Source organism: Osmia bicornis, chromosome 2, assembly GCF_907164935.1.
Source record: "Osmia bicornis bicornis chromosome 2, iOsmBic2.1, whole genome shotgun sequence".
Lineage (NCBI taxonomy): Eukaryota > Metazoa > Arthropoda > Insecta > Hymenoptera > Megachilidae > Osmia > Osmia bicornis.
Window position 1 is genome coordinate 9,063,377 of NC_060217.1, and position 12,075 is coordinate 9,075,451.

A 12,075-nucleotide genomic window follows, 5' to 3' on the forward strand; every position below is an offset into this window, starting at 1 on the left:
TAAAAATATTGTTATTATCTTCTTATATTTTAATATACGTTTTGTACAATTTTCGTACAACATTCAAGTTATCTTTTATATTACATAACGTTTTTATTAACGTCTTTCGGCTGATGTGTTACAGAATAAGAGTTCAAGTGCACAAATAAAATAGCTGCAGCCAAACGGGCTTGTAAATCATACTTGCTGTGATCATGAAACCATTCTATAGATCCCCAGTGAGAGGTCTATAAGAAATATGAAAAAATAAAATTAAAAAGTTAATATTAAATTACTTAAAACAAAGTTTAATTTACATACTTGGTAATCTTCTTCTAAACGCGATAGTTTTACTGCATCTTTTATACTAATCATTCTTTCTGCTGCAGCTAAAGTAAGGATCACAGATTTTATTGCATCTACTCCATACATAAAACCTATAAATAAAACAGTATTAATATAGAATATGATGTTTGTATATATTGCTAATAAAATCACTTACCATATACTGCATTGTAATTATAAGACATTAAGTGTCTTGTTAATATTTTTTTTGTTTCTTCAGATACTGCAGGAGCCTGTATACTTTGAGTCTTTGTCATATTCACACCATAATTGTCACAAAACCATTGTACCAATGGGTCCCAATGTTTAATTTGTAATTTATATAAGTCATCACTTTCCTATAACATAATTTTTACGTTTAATAAATAAAGTATGTTATAGAAGAATTTTTATATGTACTATACCTACATTTGAATGAAATAATACTGTATCCATTTCCAAGCAATTTACAATATAATTTACTACATTTTCCTTTGTATGATTATTGGGATTATCTATTACAGTATTACTCAAGGCTGTCTATAAAAATGAATACAAATATATCACTATTTTAGTTCAATTACAATTATATAATACTTTACATATTCTTTCAATGCAAATGTACCAAATGCATATTGCTCTTGTCAATGGTTTCTGTTTGCATATCCCATTCAGCAGCTATTGCTAAAGCTAATGGTTTACTATCCACTTGTAATACTTTTCCTTGAGGTGTTTTTAGTTTTCTTTGGTCAAGTGTAATTTCAAATGTTCCACCACTTGATAAAATATTTGTTCTTCGATAAAATCTTTTGACAGTAGCTGAAAAACGATTTCTAAATTAAATAATAAATAATCAATTACTTAACATTTAAAATGTATTGATAGAAAAGTTGTATAAAAGTGCTGAAGTAAGAGGTTAAGAGATAAAGAAAGTTTATGAAATATAAATGTATCTTTACCCATATTTCTTACTATATTAAGTGCTGTTACAAATCTTTTGTATTTAAAATACGTCATTTTTAATAAATATTGAGATATTTTTTGTCATGAATATTACTATTTCCCTTGCTCATCCCTTGCTCAGCTTGTTTTACAAAGTTCATAAAGAAATTATCAGTAGCATAAATCACTGATCAATCACTGATAATTCATTCAAGGATGAAATAATTCATTCTGATATTCTGCTTGATTCTTTAAATCTATTTTTCATACACCAATTTTAATTTTAATAATTTTATAAGTAATAATGCTTGCAGTTATAAAGAATAAACTTATATATATATAGTTTCTTTATTTTGGATCTGAAATATTTGCAACATTAAATGTTAGTCCAAGTTTATTGTATGAAAAATTAAAAACAAAATACAATTTACAAAAACTTAAATAAATAAATTTCAATCAAATACCACTTGTTATATTCGAATACATGTTTTCCCATCAAATACTGCCCTCTACAAAGTGATGAGATACTTCTGAATTATTCTTGGTGTGTTGATTGCGTGGGTGTGGATCCTGTGAATTGTGTGCATATTTAAAAGGTGCGGATGAATGGTACAGCAACAAAGTAAAAAAATATATAAAAATAGTTTTAGTAATAATAGCACAAAAGGGGTGTGAAATCGAGCGTAATTTTCTACAAATATAATCATAACTACATGCTGTAAACCAACCAAAATTAATAAAAAATGAAAAACTATCAGTTAACGTGGTTTATTTTAAATATATACTTGGTATATACTTTTAATTTGGAACCAAGAATACCTGTTATTAAAAAAGGATTAAATGGTTCTTATTTCGGCTATTCTGTAGCTGAACATCAAGAAATTCCTGATGATAACACAGAAAAACCAAAAAGTTGGTATGTATTGTTTGTAATTCATTTGTTATAATTACTTAAAAGTATTCTTAATATTGCACAATGATAATAATATTTCATTAATAGAACACATTAAAATGTATTTTTATATGCCTTCAGTATTACTATAATTTTTTCATGATAACGAGATAAAATATGTGTAAACATTAGATAATCAGTTATAAAACATTTATATCACTTTAAACTGTTTATATATTTCAGTTAAGACTTTAATGTTCTGAAATCATTTATTTTACAGGATGTTAATTGGTGCTCCTTTAGACCAAAATAGACAACCATCAACTAATAGGTCTGGTGCATTATGGCAATGCCCTTTGACAACATTTAAAACAGATTGTACTCAAGTGATCACAGATGGACGACTAAGTATGTTGTTAAAAATTTCTTTTAATACATTAATATAAATCTTATTAATTTCTTTCACTACTTAAAGGATTTAATTTCAGTGTACTTTAACATATCCATGTTTCAACAAATATTTTTAATTGATTCTGTAGATATTATTTTAATCTTAAAATAGTCCCAGCACCTCTATGTTTAAGGAAGCTTAATACATAAAAGTTGATTCACCATAAAAACTCTTATGAAAATATATGAAAAACTTAATTATATTTGTATATGATATATATGGTATTAATGTGCATGTTATTTTTGATGTTGTTTCATAAAATCGATTAGTCATCATGCTTTATTTTCTATTACATAAATACATATAATAAGATTATTTTTTTGTTAAATTATGTGTTGGTTAACCAGCAGAAGAAGGGGGTCTGTATGATACAAGTAAGTTGTTGTATGGAGTTATTTGAATGAACAGTTTTTTAATTTTGAGGAATCTCATTTATTGCCATTTTGCATAAGTTTTTTTATTGAACTGATATATTTATTTTTACAACAGCATGATGTTTTCAAATTAATAATTTACATTGTTATTTGATTACATTGTTTGCATTGTGCAAATTCAGAGAATATTAACACGTTTTTTGTTATTTAATTTGCAATTATATCCTTATTAACTATAACATGCTTGTAATAAATCAAATTACATGAATCTTAATTTATTATGATGAATAATATAATGCTTACTTTAGCTACTAAATAAACTTTCTAATGCATATTGTGTATGTGTTGTCGCATGAAATTTCATATGCAATAACTTAATCCTCTTCATCCCTCTTAACCCTTTCCTTATTTTATTTCTTTTTTTTTTAATTAGCAGATTTTATTTCATAGTTGATGCAACTACATTCACTTGCTTTTTTTTAAAAATATTTTTAATGTAGGGATATTATAGGAAAGTGTTCATTGAACATAATATATGCACATTATAAAACCAGAATTCAATAATTTAAAATAAAATATATTGATGATAATACATTTGGATCTACATTTAAAAAGAATAATATGTATCATAATAATAAAAATAAATTTTATACATTTAAGATTATATATTTGTGAGGAATTAGTTATAAAAACATTTTTTAACATTTTAGGTTTTGAATCTGATAATTTAGTACCACCTGGTAATGATGAAATCAAAGATAATCAATGGCTAGGAGTAACAGTACGCAGTCAAGGCATTGGTGGCAAAGTAATGGTATGTATTTTATAAGTTTGCTAATATTGTTAAGTTGAATATTGTTCTAATATTATTCTCTATAATAAATTTCTAGGTTTGTGCACACAGACATGTTGTAAAAACAGCAGATTCACAATGGGGACAAGGGCAATGTTACATATTAACACAAGACTTAAAATACCAAGATTTAAAAAAACCTTGTTCTGGAAAACCTACAAACAAGTAATCTAAAATATTTTAAAATAAAATACTTTATTAATAATTTCAATACCAATGATTTTATTTATTTCTTTATTTTAGAGCTCATGAGCAATTTGGATATTGTCAAGCTGGAACAAGTGGTGTACTTACTTCAGAAGATCGTGTAGTTATTGGTACTCCAGGTCCACATACTTGGAGAGGAACTCTATACCTATTTACAATTTCAGACGAATTTTTAACTAGAGATAATACTGTTTATAATGCTCCAATGCAAGATGCTTCCCCTGTCAGTAAATACAGCTATTTAGGTATGTATTTAGTAACTAATATAACTCTAATTATATTCCATCACCTTATAAATAATGATTTCAGGAATGTCAGTTACGGTCGGAAATTTCTTTGGAACTGGATTAGCTTATGCTGCTGGAGCACCCCGGTCAAATGGTACAGGTCAAGTTATATTGCTTACAAGACGTGACTTTAAACCAGATATGGATGTTGCTTTTATTTTGGATGGTGAACAATTTGCCTCAAGCTTTGGATATGAAATTACTTCAGCAGATGTTAATGGAGACAAGTACAGTATCTTTCTTTCTTTCTCTATTTAATTAAATTTTATATATATAAAAAAGACATGTATATTATTTTGATGATACCCAGTTCTTATTACCTTTTGTTTTGATTTTGCTTTTAGAGTTACTGATCTTATTGTAGCAGCACCGTTTTACTTTAGTAAGGTAGAAGGGGGTGCCGTATATGTATATACATCATTACAAAAAACTTACAAGGAGGGTGAAAAAAGTAAACCTGTAAAACTTGTCGGGCGTGAAGAATCAAGGTATTTAAATGTTTGATGTTTAGGTTTTTAGATGTTTGAATAAATGTACATTAACATGCATATACCAATTGATTGAAGATTTGGGTTTGCATTGACAAATTTGGGAGATTTAAATAAAGATGGATATGAAGATATTGCTGTTGGTGCACCTTATGAAAAGAAAGGAACTGTGTACATATACCTTGGCTCAAAGAATGGAATAATTACAATTCCATCGCAGGTAATTCATGCAGATGACATGCCAGAACCACTACAAACATTTGGTTATTCATTGAGTGGTGGAATTGATATGGATCAAAATGGATATGCTGATCTACTAGTAGGTGCTTATGAAAACGATGCTGTAGCACTTCTTCGATCGAAAAAAATCATTGACATAACTACTTACATTCGCTATTTGAAAAAAGATGGTACATATCAAGAAAAAATAGAACCTATTGATCCGAACAAAGTTGGTTGTCCAGAAGACCCAAATTCAAATCATACATGGCAAGTACAATTTAATGTTTTAAACTGAAACCATCATAATTATTTCCTTACAACGGTGTTATTAAATCATTGCAGTTTTTCATTTGAAGCCTGTTGTAAAACAGAATCTCTTGTAAAGGAAGACGACATGCAAAATTTAAAATTGAATTATTATATTGAAGCCGAAACATATACTGGAGTTAAAAAATTTTCTAGAGTTTGGTTTGGAGGTGGACATTCGCGTTTACATTATATAAATCGTACTGTTATATTAGACACGACGAAATTGGAACATTGTCAGAAAGAAACAATTTATTTGAAGGTAATTTCATATATCAAAGAAAAATTCGATATATTTGATAAATACTTGATTTTCTTTAGGAAAATACACGTGATATTCAATCACCTATTAAATTTCGCTTAAATTATTCATTGATACAAGAAGAACCAATTATGCCTGCTGAAGGAGAATCTTTACCAGACATAAAAAATTATCCTATATTAAACCAACAAGAAGCTGCTCGTGTATTTGACGCAACCTTTCAAAAAGATTGTGGTAATAATGATATTTGTGAAAGTGATTTACAAGTACAAGCTCGGCTAAATTTATCAGGTATAGCTTTTAAACTAAAATAACATAATATGTACGTGAAAAAAATTATCAAGTGTAATTTTGTGTTCATTTTTAAGCTTCTTCCGTGAAACCAAATTTCTACGAACTCCTCTTGGGTGAAAGAGAAGAAGTTGTAGTGGATATAAATGTGTCTAATATTGGAGAATCTGCATACGAAGCACAATTATTTATTGTACATTCTCCAAGCTTAAATTATATTGCTAGCAAGAGTAATGATTCTATAAGTTGCAATTTACATAATAATAGCTTAATAGCATGTTCTATTGGAAACCCATTTAAGAAAGATAAATTATTAAATATACAAGTAAGATTTGATCCTAAAGAATTAGAAGATAATAAATCACAACTGGTATTTGTAATATTTGCAAATTCGACTTCAAAAGAAATAAAAGAAAAAGAACCTGTAAAATTACAAGCAACCGTAGTGAAGCGAGCAGAATTATCAATTAAAGGGTATTTACTTTTTTTTCATCATTAAAAATGTATTAAATGTTATAGAATGTAATTACAAGTCATGTATAAATTATAAAAATTATAGGAGCGCGAAAATTCAGTGGGCCCGTTATGGTGGACCAGTTATAGGAGAATCTGCTATAAAATACTTAAATGAAGTAGGACCTAAAGTTTCTCATGTTTATCAAGTATTTAATGAAGGCCCATGGCGAGTAAGCAGCTTGGAAGTACGTATTTCATGGCCTTATGAAGTTGCAAATGATAAAGCCCATGGTAAATGGCTTTTGTACTTAGAAGAACTACCGATTATACAAGGTAACACATTGTTTTATATAAATATATACTATTATGTCAACAAAATATATTTGTTTTATACATTCTACTTTTGTTTCCAGGTTCAGGCGATAGTGAATGTATACTACCACCAGGACATGTGGTTAATCCATTGAAGTTACAGAACAGTACTAATTATGACGATCTTGATGGTTTGCAATCTACGGTATCTACTCCTACATTACACAATCATACTAATCACTTAAGAACTAAACGTGATACAGAAAAAGTTGTTAATACGCGAACTATTATTGATAAAGATGGTCACAGGCATCAAGTGGTTTCAATGGTGAGTAATAATGATTAAAATAAATTATAGTATAAACGTTTAACAAATCAAATTTATGAACTTTTGTATGAATGTTATAGAACTGTAAAGCAGGAACTGCAAAATGTTTTGATATAACATGCTTTATATACAATTTACAAAGAAAACAAGAAGCAATGATAACTGTTAAAGCAAGGTAGCTATTTAATCATTTTATACTTTAAAATATTTCCATTAGCTATTTATTTACTACATTGTTTTTATTTTTTCAGATTATGGAATTCTACTCTTGTGGAAGATTATCCAAAGGTAGATCAAGTAAAAATAAGTTCCAATGCAAAAATAGTTATTCCGCCTAATGTTGTGATACAACAAGAAAATTTAAAAGATGATTATGCAGTTGTAAGTGTTATATTTTATCATCAACTTTATACGTAAATTTAATTTCTCTCCTGAAATTTATATAATATTTTGACGTACAGGCTGAAACAATTGTACATCCAGATCTTCTTGATCACCAAGATGTTGAACCAGTGCCAATTTGGGTAATCATAGTGGCTGTAGTAGCAGGTTTGATACTATTTATTTTACTTACTCTGGTTCTCCGAAAACTGGGATTCTTTAAAAGAAGACGACCAGATCCCACATTATCAGGGAATCTCGAAAAACATAAAGATGATAATCCCGAAAGTGAAGCATTATTCAAACGTTAAACGAAAATACTTAAATTCTTTTTCATAAAATATCATATTTACTTATACTTGGAGTACTTATAATGAACGATATCGCAATGTTAGGCGTTCAAGAAGAAAGAACTATGCCGTGTAAAGTTTAAGTATTTGAATGCAAGAAGTTCAGTATCCATATTGTGATATGTTAACTTATCTATAGCTATGTACTCTTTTGTTAAGAACAGTATGAAATTTCAGCTCTTCCAGTGATTCCTCCTATTCATGTATCCTCCCCTCTCCCTTCATTTGTTTCTCTAAAGGTTACGTAGCACTTTTGATTCCTTATCTATATTCAAATTTTGTAAATTTTGATTAGGTCATTTTTTTTATATTAGAATTGTGTTTATTTACATATTTTTGGCTACTATTATCGTCTTCATATGGCTCATATTCATTTTCTTTCATTTTTTTATTGTGACCAAACCGCGTGTTTTCAATTCCGCGTAAAAATTAACTATTTAACATTTTCATAATTTTTTTAAAGATTTTTAAATGTGCCTTTAAGATGTTATAACATCATCTTACTGATTGTAAATAATGTTATGCATTATGTATATAAAACTTTTATATATGTACTACATTTTACAAGTATTTGAATTTACAAGCAAGTACTTAAACTTTGTTGTTTCATTAATCAGTTGCTGGTTTAAATATTATTAACATATATATGACACTTTTATAATAATAACATTCCGAGTTATTATATATTGCCATGTATTAGGTAACAAATACAAGGAACTCAGAATATTCGTAATTTAACACTAAATTAATTACAATATCTACTGGCAATTTATACCGTACTGCTGGTAAAAATGAATACTGCCTTGTAAAACATAATTAAAAAATCGAGAAATAAAGTGAAATACATTTTAATAAAAATATTGTTTGCAAGTAGAGCATCATTTAATTAAAACAATATAGGATAAATATTTTCCCATATTCACAGTTCACTTTATTCCTCGATTATAAATTAACATATTAAATTGTATTTAATTTTAATTTATATAATTGGTTGCTATTAAAAATTATAGACTGTATACTGATTATAAAAATTGTAAGAAATATGTATGCTTTAATATATTATTTATATTTTTATAAGCAAACATTTGAAGAAAATTGAAAACGTGTACTCTTTATTCTATAAGCTGTATTTATAAGATACATTTTTATAATGTAGCCTTTTTAATATTCAATAAAAAAAGAAAACTATGTTATAGTTAAGATAAAAATCTAGAAATTATTATTTCCTGCATAAATTATACTAATTACAGTTATAGAATACATAGATTAATGAAATTACTAATGAATGTGATGATCAATATCTAATGTCAATTTACTATAGTGCGTATTCAAATAAGAACAATCTGCTATCATAAATCTGAAAATTGCATATTAAAGTATAAATAACAAATTGAAGAGAATAATTACATTATACATACCTATATAACAAAATTGCAAGTGGAACTGTACTAGCATGCCACAAGGAATGAGCATCAAATATCCAAAAAATGGGTGCAAAATCTGCTACTTCCAATATAGTAACAAGAACAGTTAATATATTGAACCATCCAATTAAGTAAATATATGACAATCTTTTACGATTACGACGCCACCACACCATTGTTGCAACAAATGTTAAAAATCCTGTAATATTTTTTATTAATTACGATTATACCTACATATTTTTTAATAAAATGAAATACTTATTACATTACCTACAACTACATTAAATTTCATATTATAATCATAATTAATGTAGCCAGACCATAAGTGAGATAAGTGTGTATATAAAGTACTAAGGTATGCACATGTAATCACAGCAAATAGCTTATTATTTTTATATGTCATTCTGAAATTAAAAGAAGAAATACATATTAAACAACTATTAGTCAATAGTATGTTGTATATACTATGTAATATAACAAATCACCTCAACAACATACAGTACAGTAATGTAAGAACCATAATAAATGCACAAGAATAATCCATTACTTCTGTGAATGAAGTATCTCTTGCATGGAAAATAGCTGACCAAAACCAGCCATGAATGCATATCTAAAATTATACCTTTTTATATTACTATAAAAATAAAATAGAAACATTTATATACTAATAAAATAAATGATATTAATTTTATAAAAGATATGATATACATATATATATATATATATACCCAGCTAAAATAGGACCATATATAAAACATAGGATAAGTAGATCTAACTTTTCTTTTAAATTTCCAATACATAGTGATATGTATATAAAAGTTTAATATAGAAAATATAACAGATGCAGGTTCTTGACATCCAAAAAAGCGAATAAATGGCCACTGCAATAAAAATCATCATTTATTAATATTTTTGACACAGATATTGATATATATTTTATTAATGTACATGCATATATTATATACCTTCCCATGAAACTGAGGAACTTTTAAACCATGAGAAGTAAAATAATCAACTGTATCCCAAGTACAGCTGTAACTGCAGTTTTCTTTACAAGACCACAGTAGTAATCTTAATGATAAGGAAGGTTTTACTTTAAAGTTTTCATCTGTAAAATATTAATTAAAAAATTAATATAATATTCTGTCAAAGTATACAATAACATAAGAAATACTAAAATACTTTAGATTATACATCAGACAGAATATATACCAGTATCACAGTTGCTGTCATAACATTTTGCAAGGCACAAATTGTAAAATTGAGATCTGTCACCTATTGAGCCACTTGTATTTGCAATCAAAAACATTTGAAATACTAAAATGGAGAGCCATTTCCATTCTAACAAACTTTTCTTATACTGCCACATACTGTGCATACTGCATGGCTTAAGTTAATTGTTATAATGTATGAAACCTTATCAATGAAACAAGGTTTCAATGTGTCCAATACAATTTTTGAAGTGTACATACACATATGTAAATACTATCATTATGTATATATATAGCTTTAATTCTAAAGAATTGCTCAAATATAAATATTTAAAAATTAAGTATTAATTTTCGGTATACAAATAAATAATTGAATTGCAAATTTCATTTCAATATTTTTCTATTTAAAATGTAGTATTTGCTACAAAGTGGAAGAAGAGGTAAATATATATGACACGTCGTGAAGGAATATGTTTTTGAGAATGGAACGTGTGCTGATGTGTACACAACATGAAACATAAATTTCAGAACATTTAAGCATTTTGAAATGTACACACTTTTACATGGATTGTACAAGTATCTTGTGCAAAAAGATGAATATTTTATATTGATATTAGGACTAGACAATGCAGGAAAAACGGTAAAAATTAAAAATGTCTGCATAATTAAGGTTAAGTATGTGAAAACAAATTTTTATATTGTAGACGTACTTAGAAGCAGCAAAAACAAAATTTACAAAGAATTACAAGGGTATGAATCCTAGCAAAATTACAACAACTGTTGGCTTAAATATTGGAAAAATTGATATTGCTGGTGTCCGCTTTAACTTCTGGGATCTTGGTGGTCAAGAAGAACTTCGTTCATTGTGGGATAAAGTAAATAATAATAAACTATTACAGATATTTGAGAGTCAATCTAATTTAATTATTATAATAAATATTGATTTCCACATTGATTTGATATGAAACATTATTGTCATATTGTTTATAATATGTAAAGAAACTATATTTTGCCTTCACAGTATTATGCTGAATCACATGCTGTAATTTATATAGTTGACTCATCAGACCGTGAAAAAATACCTGAATCTAAGGAAACTTTTGGTAAAATATCAAATATTGTATATAACTTTGCATACATTACATCTTAACATGTCAGTGTAAGGATATATTCTTTTTGTAGATAGAGTTATATCATCGGAACACTTAATAGGTGTACCTCTTTTAGTCCTAGCAAATAAGCAGGATGTGCCTGATTGCATGGGTGTTAGAGAAGTAAAACCTATCTTTAATCAAAATGCACATTTAATTGGTCGAAGAGATTGTATGGTAATGCCTGTTTCTGCTTTAAATGGGTGAATATTTATTTATATTTATATTATTACATAAATTTAAAACAGTTGTTAACAAATAATTATTTATGTGATACAAAAGGGATGGTGTAGATGAAGGGATACACTGGCTTGTGGATTGTGTCAAGAGAAACAGCGATGTTCGGCCACCTCGTAACCAGAATGACAATTGTCTATCTTAATATTACATTCCTGTTTTGTTATAACATATAGATTAATTTATGAACAGTATTTTAATGTAAGAGTTCTGTATATCTATATTAGGAATAATTATATTTATCCTAATAAACTTTGGTTTTTTAATCCGTATTATTTAAATTATTTATCAGCATTGGTTCCTTTCCTTAATAATATAAAAATATCAGTAATGTTTATACTTGTTGA

At 27.2% G+C, this 12,075-nt stretch overlaps 4 protein-coding genes across 6 annotated transcripts; 2 read left to right on the forward strand and 2 right to left on the reverse strand.

Moving 5' to 3' along the window:
* Positions 1–6: 6 nt before the first annotated feature.
* LOC114883030 (ATP synthase mitochondrial F1 complex assembly factor 2) lies at positions 7–2,127 on the reverse strand. Of its 2 annotated transcripts, XM_029200330.2 has the most exons (8): positions 2,065–2,127; positions 1,710–1,815; positions 1,263–1,604; positions 929–1,122; positions 733–843; positions 482–662; positions 301–416; positions 7–227 (listed from the first exon to the last, which is right to left on the reverse strand). In XM_029200330.2, exons 3-8 carry the CDS (start codon positions 1,318–1,320, stop codon positions 81–83), a joined length of 807 nt encoding a protein of 268 aa, XP_029056163.1. In that variant the 5' UTR covers positions 1,321–1,604; positions 1,710–1,815; positions 2,065–2,127; the 3' UTR covers positions 7–80. The 2 variants fall into 2 exon arrangements, with proteins under 2 accessions (XP_029056163.1, XP_029056164.1); XM_029200331.2 differs by lacking the exons at positions 1,263–1,604; positions 2,065–2,127 and having other exon boundaries at positions 1,710–1,796.
* LOC114883025 (integrin alpha-PS1) lies at positions 1,971–7,881 on the forward strand. Of its 2 annotated transcripts, XM_029200317.1 has the most exons (17): positions 1,971–2,161; positions 2,418–2,545; positions 2,936–2,962; positions 3,673–3,776; positions 3,853–3,980; positions 4,059–4,267; positions 4,332–4,536; positions 4,654–4,797; positions 4,876–5,286; positions 5,362–5,587; positions 5,647–5,878; positions 5,956–6,352; positions 6,438–6,667; positions 6,748–6,974; positions 7,055–7,149; positions 7,226–7,355; positions 7,436–7,881. In XM_029200317.1, exons 1-17 carry the CDS (start codon positions 1,989–1,991, stop codon positions 7,664–7,666), a joined length of 3,297 nt encoding a protein of 1,098 aa, XP_029056150.1. In that variant the 5' UTR covers positions 1,971–1,988; the 3' UTR covers positions 7,667–7,881. The 2 variants fall into 2 exon arrangements, with proteins under 2 accessions (XP_029056150.1, XP_029056152.1); XM_029200319.1 differs by lacking the exon at positions 2,936–2,962.
* A 1,020-nt stretch (positions 7,882–8,901) lies between these two features.
* Positions 8,902–10,651, reverse strand: LOC114883048 (post-GPI attachment to proteins factor 3). Its single transcript, XM_029200395.2, has 7 exons — positions 10,342–10,651; positions 10,095–10,237; positions 9,858–10,010; positions 9,615–9,739; positions 9,400–9,533; positions 9,124–9,328; positions 8,902–9,062 (listed from the first exon to the last, which is right to left on the reverse strand). The coding sequence occupies exons 1-7, from the start codon at positions 10,505–10,507 to the stop codon at positions 8,984–8,986; spliced, it is 1,005 nt and encodes a 334-aa protein (XP_029056228.1). The 5' UTR covers positions 10,508–10,651; the 3' UTR covers positions 8,902–8,983.
* A 156-nt stretch (positions 10,652–10,807) lies between these two features.
* LOC114883036 (ADP-ribosylation factor-related protein 1) lies at positions 10,808–12,000 on the forward strand. Its single transcript, XM_029200355.2, has 5 exons — positions 10,808–10,980; positions 11,045–11,215; positions 11,362–11,443; positions 11,523–11,694; positions 11,774–12,000. The coding sequence occupies exons 1-5, from the start codon at positions 10,888–10,890 to the stop codon at positions 11,871–11,873; spliced, it is 618 nt and encodes a 205-aa protein (XP_029056188.1). The 5' UTR covers positions 10,808–10,887; the 3' UTR covers positions 11,874–12,000.
* The last annotated feature ends 75 nt before the right edge of the window (positions 12,001–12,075 follow it).